Below are 13274 nucleotides of genomic sequence, written 5' to 3'. Positions count from 1 at the left end.
CAGTGTTAGTGATTCAGGGCTGCCCTCTGGTGAACGATTGCTGTAATGAAGCAAGAGTTTTGACAAAGTCTGGCGGACAGACAAGCAGAAAGATGAGCAGGTCACTGACCGGCATATACCTGGGGCGGGAGGGGGGGGGGGATGCTCTATAGGCAGCTTAAAATGACACTGTCTCCACTGCCTGCATCTCAGCATCTCTCTCCCTCTCTCTATTACAGCCACTATCTATTTCTCATGTTTCTCTCTTCACTTTCTTTTATGTCTTCCAGTTGACCTTCGCCAGAGCCAAGCTCCTTCTCATGTCCAGCGATCAGGAGGACATTAACGATTGGTACCGGAGCCTTTGCCTGGCCATCAGGTACGCGCCTCCTTTGTCCATTCCTTCACACTGTCTGCTTTAATTGTAAGCCTCAAAGCTGCCTCCCTCCCCAGCAGCAACAGCCTATAGAGGAGTCGGGTCACGGTTAGCTTAGCTTCAACCTCTTCTTCTGTTTCCAAAGGACGCAGGGCACAGGGAGGTTAGCAGCAGGGCCAGCCCCTCACAGGGGAGAAGGCCCAGCTCTCATGGTTAGGCTAATTAGTTTATAGGCCTGTCAGAATGACGGGGGAACAGAGGCTGTCAGTGTAACGCAGTTCTCACAGCAGGGGAGCTCCTCACTGCTGGCCCTCTGCCCAACCCGCAAGCCCAGGGGAGCGCAATTAGCCACTGAGCCGGACAGCTTGTGGTGGCCGAGGTCAGAGGCGACCTGGAGGAGGTGTGTGTGAGAAAGAGAGAGACAGAGAGAGATGCCCAGTTTAAGGACACTTCCACACCTACAGTTGTATGCAAAAGTTTGTGCAGCCCTGGTCAAGTGGCATTGGACAAGTCGTCACTGTTGGAACAAAATGTTATATCAAATTTGCTAACATTTCTGTGTCAGTAGAAATGCTCTGAGGTATTTTTAGACGTGTTACATTAACTTGCATTTAACCTAAAGGGAACCTCTACAGTTGTGGGGAAATGCAGCTCTAAGCTCTGCGTCTTTTAAGGTGGGATGGTATGTTTGCGGGAAAATAAAGACTTGCCTGTTTGACTTACCTGTAAGTTTTTATTCACTATTTGAATTACCACTCATTTGTAACTCACGTTGTTTAGCACTTTCAGTATCACAGTTAGCTGTCTCCTGAGTTTGGAGACCTTTCCACCTTAAGTGATCCAAAACAGCACAAATTAGTCAATATCACCCACATATGGAGCAGGAATAGAACAATTCTCATTTTGGTTCATGCTTTTCACCCTTTGGGGTTCTGTCTCTTGTCTAAAATCACTCCAGATGCCTCTGCCATGAGCAGAGAGAGGGAGAGGAAAAAAAACTAACTGAATGTACCAAGCCTTTATTTATTTTTTTTTCCATTCATTTACAGACACAGGGGCTTTGTAAACACATTGCACTGATTTCGTTTACACTAACACTTTAGAGCTAGCGAATGGTGAAGAATCTTCTGAATTTTATAATCTTTTTTTTTTATTATTAAATAAAATCGTAACCTATGAGTTCCTTTAAGTGCAGAATGTTTATTTTTCTAAAATGCTGCCCAGTTTTGAGACAGGAGGGTTTATTCCAACAAAATTTGAGAAGCTCAAGTGCACATCTTCATAGAACACACTTCTGCACATTGTAATGCCCACAATGAGGCTGACCTGTGCTAAAGCTATATTTTCTGCTGTATTTTGACCAGTCTGTTTAAATATGCAGAAAATTTAAGTTTCTTCCCTGTAGTGTAAGAATCTATTTCCAACAAGACATGTAATTTAGGTGTCAGCAGGGGTGTCTAAACTTGCATATGACTGTACCTTATTAGGCATGTACCTGTCAAATTTTTTTTCTTTAGTTTGGTGTGCTGTGACAGTTGTGAACACTCCACCCTTACTCAAGTGTGCACCAAATCTGAGAATAACAGAGCCCTTGTATCCCCTGCAAAATTCTGAATCAACACAAAAACACCCACGTGTATATTGTGGTGCTGCTGCAGCCTGAAACCAAAAAAAAACATATGAAAAATAATCAATCTGGACTGTAAAGTTAGGGGCAGTAATACAGCTTCTTTTGTTTTTGTTTGTTTTTTTCCTTCCCCTGTGAACGAGGTTCTTACTTCAGAATAATCTACTTAAAGACGATATTTGGGTTTTTAATACAAAAGAAAATGTTTCAGAGAAGGGCGGTACGGTGGTGCAGCAGGTAGTGTTGCAGTCACACAGCTCCAGGGACCTGGAGGTTGTGGGTTCGATTCCCGCTCCGGGTGACTGTCTGTGAGGAGTTGGTGTGTTTTCCCCGTGTCCGTGTGGGTTTCCTCCGGGTGCTCCGGTTTCCTCCCACAGTCCAAAAAAAAACACGTTGGTAGGTGGATTGGCGACTCAAAAGTGTCCGTAGGTGTGAGTGAATGTGTGTGTGTCTGTGTTCCCCTGTGAAGGACTGGCGCCCCCTCCAGGGTGTATTCCCGCCTTGCGCCCAATGATTCCAGGTAGGCTCTGGACCCACCGCGACCATGAATTGGATAAGTGGTTACAGATAATAAATGAATGAATGTTTCAGAGAAAGTTTTCTCACCATTTGGTAGCTCTCCGTTCTGTTTACACGCTGGAAAAAGGGGCTCTAAAAGGCTCAGGCTGCTCAGACAGTGGAGACACCTCCGAACTTTAAAAAGCGTGAACAGAGATGAGGATATTGCTCTATTTCTGCTCCATAGGTGGGTAATATTGACTTATTTATGCAGTTATTGCTTAAGGTGGAACTGGCTTCAAATTTGAGAAACCGCTAACGACATAAAGTTAAACACAGAACGAAAGCTCACGTTACCAATGAGTTCTGTGGTAATTCAGACTGTGAATAAAAACCTACAGACAAGTTAAACTGAACCCACATACAAACGGCTGTCAATTTCTCGCTCAAACGTACTATGAAAAAAAAAATAATAATAATAAAATAAAAAATGTGGAGCTTCTCAATGAACACACAGGGGGGCGTTGTTCTGTTGTCAGAACATTAGTTCTATAGTATTGCCTACGTTGCAATTAGGTCATAATGTATGAAACAACAAAATTGTATGGCCCCTAATAGTAGGTTTTAGAAAGTCAATTGTTATAAATTCAATCCTACACCGTCCATGTACAGATATTAATATCAGCATATTTTACAAAGTTGTCTTGAAGTTAAAGGTCCCCTCATTAGTGCTTTATTTGGCTTGCAGACCTCACAGATTCAGCCTGTTGGCAATCACCACTTCAGTGAAAGTCATTGGTCTAAATTCTGGAAGACCAGAGTCCAGACATTAAAAATGGTCAAGAAAAAGAGATGGAGAAACACAGAGCTAATGACCTGTTGAAAAAGTAGTCAAGTAAGATTTCAGGTTACAATAAGCGGAATCCTTCTAAATGACTTTGTGATACAGCTGCTCTAATGAAGAGATATATCAGGCCACAAGAAAAACTTGTTGCACTCAGTCTTGGGATTGGTCATTTTTAGCATTTATCAATATACAGATCTGCTCCGGGAAAACATGACAGACTAATCTGCTGTTGTTTTCTTATTGTCACTTACTCAATTTTCTGTTCAAGAACCATGCCTCTGATCCATATCACATAGCTGGCTATTGCCTTTCTGAATCCATACTCTCAGTGATTATCAGTAATCCAAATAAAATCGTTTCCTTTCATCCGCAGCTATCGGATGTCTGCTGTTAATGTAGGATAAGGTTGTTGTTGTTATTGCTAGCAGTTGGGAAATCCGATCCTTCTGCTTATATCTAGTTATTGCATACCATTAATCTTTAATATCACTGATTATTGACTCGGAGCAGGCTTAGAGAAGCTGTGACCCTGGTGGCTTTTGATAGCTATAGCTGATAGAGCAAAAGTCTAATTAAGGATATACCATTTTATATATTAATTAGTCCAAGCAATGGTCTGAAGATCTGAAGAAGTGTTGATATTGGAGATGATTTTAAGCCTGATACAGATTCTAACACGCGAATACAGTAGAGTTTTAAGGTCTGAATCCACATTTAAAAATGTTTTTTTTATATATATATATTTAGGATCTTTAAAAAACAGAAATGTTAGGCCACTAGTCCTTTAAGGACAAATAGGTCAAAGTTAATAAATAAATATGTATCTTCCACTCAACCCCATATTCAGAGACGCTGGGTTTTTTTTTTTTTTTTTTTTTGCAGAAACTTGTGGAGTTAAAGCAGTTAAAGCATAAAGGACACAACAGATAACAAGGAATTCTGAAATCACGTTTCAAATTTATATATTACTCAATTGTTTGTACTGTGATAATATCATTTGCAATGAAAATTATTGTAATAAAATTAACAATAATAGAATATATATTGTATTTTCAGAAGTGGTCCTGTGGACCCCACTTTACATGAACACACACACACACACACAGCCCCATTCTTAGATCAGTGATTTTTGTCACTTAAAGTGGAAAAAGCTGATGCAGTGCAGCCTTAAGAGAAAACTGAACACTGATCGCAGGACACTGATACAGTGCCAGGATGAGGAAACATAGCAGAGAGACCCCAGGGTCGAACATACTCCCAGCCATCCTCTGTACAAACCCACACACACACTTGCACACACTCCTACACATGCCAAACATTTCTCCTTGCTAACACTTACACACATTTTTTTTCCACATCTCAAACACTTACCCTAGTTTGTTCATGTACCCAAACACTCCTGCAGATCCCAAACACTCCATGTACACACACACACACACCACACACACACACTTACATTTACTCCTCCACATCCAGAACGTTCCCTGGATACCCACAAACATGTTTACACAGACTATGAGAAGAACTTACATTGTCCTTTCTGGAGGATAAGATAAGAATTTTGATTTCGATCCTGAGAGTCTAATATGATTTTCCATAAATATCTATGTAATTTTAATGTTTCACAGAAAGCTTCATTGTAGTGAAGCATACATTCATGGAAACGATCAAGCATTGTGAAGTATACAGCAGAAGTATAGCCATGTTATTTACTATCTAAAGCCACCAGTGAACATGCATGTCATATATGTGATGTTGATAATGGGAAGATAGTGGTATCTGAAAATGTAAGTCTAATTTGGGGATTTGCTTTGCCTCTTCACGTTGAATGGATTTTAAAAATGCCTGATCCCAAATAGAAGTCTGTTCTTAAATATTTTAAATAGAGGTTTTATGTTTTGAATAGAGGTCTGGTTATATGTTTTAGCTCTTCTCTATATCCGTGCTCATTGCATACAATTTCCTATACTGTTGTATTAGTCTGATTTATAGATTAGGAATCTGCACTGAAATAGCATTGAACTAATTGTCATGTTGCAGTGTTTAATAATAAAGCAATGAGCTTCCTATACTTTGCACAACACTAAATGACTCTCTTTGTGTCACCCTCCTGGCAGTCAGTTGAAGTCAAAGAACACAGTGGTACACAGGAGAGAAGAACTCCTCCGTCAGCCCCTCCGCTCTGCCTCGGATGGTCAGCAGAGTCCGGCAGTCACTTCACAAGCCCACGGACGGAAGAGGGCAATGGTCAGTGTCACCCACTTCAACACACTCTGCCAGAGACTTTTTGGAAATCTATGCTGTATTTTAAAGCTACTTTTTCAATAGATTCCTCTGTTATTAGTTAAAATGTAGCCTGTGTTGGCCAATAAACTGTGTACACATCTCAACCAACATTCCTTCTGTAAATAAAAATATTAATAAGCAGTCAGTTAGATATTTGGACAGTAACTCTGAGGAATCTATGGCATATAGTGTGGTCTTGTTCTGACTTTGGATGATTAGCCCTGGATCACAAAAGACTTTTCAGTTCGTCCCAAAAATACTGGGTCCACAGCAGTGCTGGCTGGCATTTTATCCCTCTGACAGACACTTGGGCTTGAGCACAGTGATATTAGTCTCATGTGCAGCTGTTTCAGAGCATCCCATGTCAATAAATACTTTTCCATAGGGAGTAAACAAACTGTTTGAACACAATTAAGAGTGCACCTTAAAGTCACTAATTTCGGAGTGTCTATTAACTTTTGGACATGTGTATGTGTGACAGGTGCAGGTGGGAGAGGAGATGCCAGAAAGCAGTGAGAGACCTTGCAGCAGCACCTCCAGACCCCTGGCTGGAGACAGTGCTGCCAGCTCCTCCAAGAAGTTAAAGCTATCTGAGGCTCCTACTGAAAGGTAAACATTTGCTTTTCAAGTGTCATATTAACTTTTGGAGTTATATTCCTATTATTAAGATATGTTATTTTATTAATCCAGCAATCTGTTTATTATAGTGGTGATAAATCAAGTGGTGGAGATAATAATCGTCCTTCTTAAAAAGAAAAAGACATTAACTGATAACAACAAATGCCATAGTGGTCCATAAGCAAAAGATGATCAAGAAAATCTTTTAAAAAATATATGATAACATTATTTTGGCAAACATGTGTTTGTCAGGCTTAGTTCTGTAAGAGATATCGGCAGGAGGATTCACTTCGCTTTAACAAAATGCACATTATAACAGACTCATCATCATAAACGTTGCGCTTTTTCAAATATATATATATATATATATAACTGTTAATTATTAAAAAAATGTATTATATCTTGAATGTAATCAACATTAAATGCCAGGTAAACACAAACAAATAAGGCTTGAAAAATTTAGCCTGTCTAGAAACAAGTTGAGTTGTATTATTCATACAGACATCTCTCCAATAACTATTTTGATTATTACTTTAGTATCACTTACTTTTTTAATTTATTTTTATTTTCTTTAAATGTATTTATCTTTTGCACATAATACAGTGCTCTTAATTGTACCATTTCCTTCATCTTCTTCTTTGCCCATCATGTCTGATGTAAGGCTTCTTGGAGCATAATCTGTCATGAATCTTTCACCTTTGAAACAGATGCCAGGAGTCCTCCGGCTCGAGTTGTGTCATTCTTTGAGGGGATTGAGAAACTGCTTCATCATTTACCGCAAGAGGCTCTAGACTGAAAGTGAAAGAGCTGGGGATTAAGCTGAGGCATGGCAAAATGCGTAACGTTACAACTGCCCTTCATTTTACATGAAAAAAGCAGGGGCTTATTTGTGACATTTTAAGAGTGATTTCCTCTGAAATGTATTATTATTATTATTATTATTTTAGATCTTTTTCAGAATGCCAAAGAACAGAAACCAAACTAAGGGTTCTTTAACCCTTATTTAACCCATTATTTCTAGTATGTGGTTCTTCAAGTATAGTGTGTTCAATCATAGTGACATGACTCGTTTAAGTGCCGAAAACATTAAACCTTAAAAATTGCATATAACGTAACATTTACACTGATCATCCATAAAATTAAAGTCATCATCTTTTTTTCTACACTCTGTGTCAATTTTATCAGCTCCACTTGCCATATAGGTGCACTTTGCAGTTTGGCAATTACAGATTGTAGTCCGTCAGTTACTCTGCATACATTGTTAGTCCCCTTTCACCCTGTTCTTCCATGACCAGGACCACCACATTGCAAATATTATTTGGGTAATGGTTCACTCTCAGTGACACCGATGTGGTAGTGGTGTGTTAGTGTGTGTTGCGTTGGTACAAGTGGATCAGACACAGGAGTTTTTAAACAGTATGTCCACACACTGCCCACTCTTAGACACACCCTCCTTGATGTTTCACCTTGTAGATGTAAAGTCAGAAACAGTACTGATCTGTTGCTGCACAGCTGGTATTGGTCATCCTTTAGCCCTTCATCAGTGGACACAGGGCACTGCATACAGGTGTCCAGTAGTGACACTGAGGGCTTTTAAAATCTCCAGCAGCACTGCTGTGTCTGATCCACTCATACCAGCACAAAACACACTAACATGCCACCACCACATCAGTGTCACTAAGAATGATCCACCACCCTAATTATAGCTGCCCTGTGGGGGTACTGACCATTGAAAACAGGGAGAAAGGGGACTCATAATGTCTGCAGGGCAACAAATAGACTACACTCTGTAATTGCAGAACTACAGTGTCCCTATAAGTGCATCCTTATTTCTACGATAAATATTCATTTGTCCAGCTGTAATGTTAATGTTTTTCGCCTATCAATGTGTATTCAGTTAACTTTTTTTTTCTCTCTTATTTTCTTATGGCAAACTAATACGTCAACTCTACATTCACGTAACTATATAACACCAAGCAGTATATCATGTATTTACAGTGTAGTGTGGGACATATAGTGCAATATGTATGTGAAGATACTAATATTCTTTATTTTACTACTGGAATGGGGTGGTCTCTGATAATTGCTACTGATTTGTTATGAGCAAGCTTGGCTAATTTTGTTACTCATTTAATTATGATGATAATACTCCAAATGCATTGCTGCTTATGATTTTCCAACATAAATTTTACATCCTATGTGTTTTCTCATATTAATGTTTATAACATGCTGCTGTTTTTAACGTACTCCCCTGTTTTTAATGCACACTCCTTCCATTTTGTATTAGGAGTCTTATAGCTAATGATGATTGTTACACTAGTTAATAATGGGGAGAGTTCACAGACTTCTCTTGATGTGATGACTTGGTTAATGATTAGTGGTATTAAAAATGACCAAAAAAATCATTGTTAATTCCTGGCTAATGCTTTACCATGCTGGTTTGATTATTTGGTTGGTTATACTCAACAATAAAAACTATTTCAAATTTTGCACACTGCTAAGCTGTTTATATTGACTTAAGATGGTGGGGGGAGTTCACCTTGTTACCGTGTTGTAGGTATACAGTGTGGTCCTGTTTACTCCACGTGACCCAGAAACCGCATTCTTCCGTAAAAGAATCAGTTTGTGTCTTGAGATGCATTACATGTGCAAGAGTGCCCTCTTTTGGTCAAAGCAGGTACTTCAGGCAGGCTTCGAACCTCGGAGTCTGATTTACACCATACACTATTATGTTTTTCATTATACACTGTATGTCTATGTAGACTTCAGCTATTTGTCGAGAACCCACTGTTGCCGGGGTAACAGTGTATTCGACCCTACGCTCACTGCCCTTACTAACGCCACAGAAAAGCATAGTCAGTAGAATAGAAGCAGATGAGCCAAAGTTCACTGCCCAATTCCAGACATCAGCTTAAGGAACATAAATCACCCCCGGCACTGGGCTGTGACGCAGTGGTTCTGCATTCTCTTGAGTGATGGAACGTCAACCAATAATTATGGGATGAGCTGGATTGTTGCTTATGATCCAGAACTAATCATCTAATATCAGTACTATCCCTCACTGATTTATGCTAATGAATGCTATCAAATCATCATAACAATGTCCCGGTATCTATGGTAAACCCTTGTTACCTTAGACTTTGTTATTCATAATCTTTATCCTAGTAGAAATCCTGGATAAACGTGTGTTAACAAACTTTTAGCCATGTATCATAAGTCATAGACATCCATGACTCATTTCTTCTAGGACATTGATGACCAATCACTGTCGTTTACACCATGCACCATATGTCTGTTGGTTAAATTTGCAAATTCGTTTATACTTATGTCTGCAACACACTCAATGGAAGCTTTTGGTGAAAATCTGCTTTTTGAATGGTAGGCCTTTCACATGAATTGTGTAGATTTGGGGGGGGGTTACTTATTTATTGGTCCTTCAAGAAAACAGCAGTTCCTGGTCTTTTTCCACCAATCCAAAGTCGTCATCTCTGTATTGTCATCATCGCTTTTGAGAAGGAAGTCATAGCTGTTGTTTATATCTGTATATGTACCTCGATGCTACAGCAGCAAGCAGGTTGAAGTTATTTTATTTGCCAACAAAACCTTTAATGAACACTTTCTGATATTTACCATCCAGTCTTTACACTGGTGTTCCTTGTTTAGAGTCACAGTGACAGTAGGTGTTCTCATATTTTCTGAATATTTGACTGAAGAACTGTTTTTGTTTTATTTTTTTTAAATACAGTTACTTTCATTATTTCAGTTTTAAAAATATATAATTGAGACTGTAAACAGATGATGAACCATCCCTTTAATCTGAAGTAGCACATCCATTCCATCCATTATCTGTAACCGCTTATCCAATTTAGGGTCGCGGGGGTCCAGAGCCTACCTGGAATCATCGGGCGCAAGGCGGGAATACACCCTGGAGGGGACGCCAGTCCTTCACAGGGCAGCACAGACACACACACATTCACTCACACCTACGGCCACTTTCGAGTCACCAATCCACTTGCAACGTGTGTTTTTGGACTGTGGGAGGAAACCGGAGTACCCGGAGGAAACCCACGCGGACACGGGGAGAACACACCAACTCCTCACAGACAGTCACCCGGAGCGGGAATCGAACCCACAACCTCCAGGCCCCTGGGGCTGTGTGACTGAGACACTACCTTCTGCACCACCGTGCCGCCCTGAAGTAGCACATGCAGGTCCTTATTCTATTATATTTTCTTAAACTTATTAACTGGTTCAGGTTTGTTGGGAGTGGGGAAAACACTAAAAGGTGCAGGGCTGCGGGCGTAGACGTCTCATGAGAGAAATAAGTGCTTAATGGCAGGGTGAGCATTTCTGATTTGAAACATTTCTGCCTCAAACAGGCAAATTCAGACACCCAGGGTCTCTTATGTCATAAACCCAAGGAACCAATGCTGCCAACTTGTGGACTGAGGTTCTGGAATAGCAGACAGAGGGGTAAGTGTGGATAAAGGCAGGGAGTAATTTCATATTCATAGAGCTGTGAATACTGACTGAATGTGAAGGTGCAGGACTGTTCCTGGTTGAGTTTTTATCCTGAAATTACAGAAGGCTGTTATTTTCCATTGAAGCGGGTTATTTGGATGTGTGTCAATGTAAAGACAATAATAATGTCTTTGTGATGTTGATCTTAGTCTTTTGAGGTGTGTAGTGTTTGTTTGACTGCAATATCCTACTGTTAGATCAATTTCCCTCGACAAACATGTTTTGTTTGCTTTAGTGTTTTATATCCTCAAACTCTTCCACACCTGTTAGCTCTCATTTGTGGTAAGCGAAGCCGACAGTAGACATATACAGCTTGCTTTTGTTTGCAGGTGTTGGCGAATTACAATCTGGAAGTTCCCATGGTGCAACTGTCTTACACAGAAAGCAAAATATATTGTTTGCTGCAGCAGTGGCTAATCTTGGGACACCTTACGACTAGATGCTGGAAATGTTGCTGTCAGGTTTCAACAGTATTCAGCCGAATAAATATTAGTGAGGTACTAATTAGGTACTAATGTTGCCCCAAAGATACTGAATAGTGTTCCAGCCAAGAGATTTCACAAGCTGTGTGTTTACACGGGGGGTTTGCCTTAAACTAGCTGAACTCACTTCTTAAAAAGGGCATCTACTTTGAATTAAATTACGTTGTTGTCCTAATTATATTGACCATGAGGTGGCAGCACCACATAACGGAAAGAACAGTCCTACGGCACCTCTACAAACTATTCCAGTGTCCGTGGCTTATAACGGACTCTAGTTTTAAAAATAAATCTGAAGAGATAATGTTCCACACCTCCAAAGCTCAGTTTTAGAAGCTTAAATGTGTCTTCTGTTTCGTAATCCCGAACACTTAGTGATTTCTGGGTTCTGATTTTTTGAGAACACCAGCAGATTCGTTTCTTTTTTTGCAAATGATTTTTGTCTATTTCTTCTTTGCAGCTGAACATACTTTCAGGCCATAGTCTGAATGTTACACTGATTGTTTTATTTTTTTTTCCTCCAGTTGAAAATTGATGAATTACCTGGTAATTATTTCCACATCTAAAGCAAGAGGTGCTTGTTAATGGCCTACCTTTGTGTTTATCTTATGAGGAAAGTTTTGGTAGGTCTTTGGGTCTTGATTTACGGGCCATCTTCAGACCATTTTTTTTTCCATATTTTGCTCCTGATTTTCTGGTCTCTGCAAATTATGTCGTATTTAAATTGACTTGTACACAGTGGCCTGGGAACGTTCGACAGAAAATTCAGTAAATGAAAGGTACCCATAAACACAGATTAAAACTCACGTTAAGCAGGATGTTTAAGATGTGCAAACCTCATATCCAGAAAAGTGTTATTTTACTCGAACTTCTTTTTCACTGACAAAAGAACAAAAACAATTTTTAGCTTTCCTGATGACAAACTTATGTCTGTTTGTTAAATTTGCAAATCCGTTTATATTTATGTCTGCAACACTCTCAAAGTTGGAACGCAAGCATGTTTATCACCTCACCTTTGCTTTTAATTGAAACTACTCATTGTTAAAGTTTTGCAAGTGGAAGTTTAGGGCATTCTGCCTGTACACAACACTCAACTGGCTGTGGTCACCTTTGCCCGATTCTCCTCTTCATGATTTACCATAGGTGACAGATCAAACACACTCTGTGTCTAAAAGTCATGTTGTTTTAACTTGTCCAGAATGAGGCCTGACATTGTCTTGCTGAAATAACCATGGGCTTCCCAGTTCATGGTTCTCTTGAAAAACCCAACAGCCGCATAAAAAAACTTCTCCCCTATGCAAGGGGCACCCATGCCACGGTCAATATATTGTCATCTTAAATTGAACAGTTCAAATCTTCTTGCTTAGTGTGAGTCTTTGTGGATGTCCTTTTGTAACCAACTATGTTACCAACTCACCTGCTTTTACAGAATTGTGTAAGAATCAAATTGTCACTGTCTATAGGAAAATACGTTTCTCCAAAATTATGAGATTTCCCCATAATGTGAAGGACAGCTGCTGTGTTCAAATGGTGTAGTAAACTGTACGTCCACAAAAATGGAGATCCAAGTTTTTTTTGGGGGGGGGGGGACAGCTACGATATACATCTTGAATGTTTTCACTCTTATTTTACCTCTGTACCAACATTTTTTATAACGTTTCAGGACTCAAATTTTAAATTGTTTTATATTTACAAGATAAAATTCAATTGCTCAGCTAAAATGCTGGAAATATTTTCTCGTTGCTTTTTCAGTTAAAAAAAAAATAATATAAAGTCATGAGAATAAATACACTCTATTGTTCATGCATTTTACAAAATGTTCCGTCTTCTCTGGAAATGGGGATCATATAAGCTTGATAATGGATTGATCCTTTCCCATGCGAGACTGTAAAGTACTAAAACTTAGTTTTAAAACTAGGACACTAGAAAAACAAGAGAGGCAATAGATTTAGCTGATTTTTCCATGCCCTCTAGCCCTTGTCTACTTTACTCCTGTGCTGTAAATCACATCTTATCTGAAACTATGACACTGTGCCTCTGAAG

General features: G+C 39.5%; 1 protein-coding gene across 1 annotated transcript in view; it reads left to right on the top strand.

The window, feature by feature from the left end:
* The window catches only part of arhgef39 (Rho guanine nucleotide exchange factor (GEF) 39), a 54494-nt gene extending 46595 nt beyond the window's left edge, over nucleotides 1-7899 (top strand). Inside the window, exons 9-12 of the mRNA XM_066669146.1 lie at nucleotides 270-358; nucleotides 5445-5574; nucleotides 6095-6222; nucleotides 6939-7899. Of these exons, the coding sequence (XP_066525243.1) occupies nucleotides 270-358; nucleotides 5445-5574; nucleotides 6095-6222; nucleotides 6939-6978 (387 nt within the window). The 3' untranslated portion in view covers nucleotides 6979-7899. The remainder of the gene's footprint in view (nucleotides 1-269; nucleotides 359-5444; nucleotides 5575-6094; nucleotides 6223-6938) is intronic.
* Nucleotides 7900-13274: the final 5375 nt, after the last annotated feature.

This window comes from Hoplias malabaricus, chromosome 4 (assembly GCF_029633855.1).
Source record: "Hoplias malabaricus isolate fHopMal1 chromosome 4, fHopMal1.hap1, whole genome shotgun sequence".
NCBI lineage: Eukaryota > Metazoa > Chordata > Actinopteri > Characiformes > Erythrinidae > Hoplias > Hoplias malabaricus.
The sequence above is the reverse complement of the archived record's forward strand: the minus strand, read 5'-3'. Positions and strand labels throughout refer to the sequence as shown.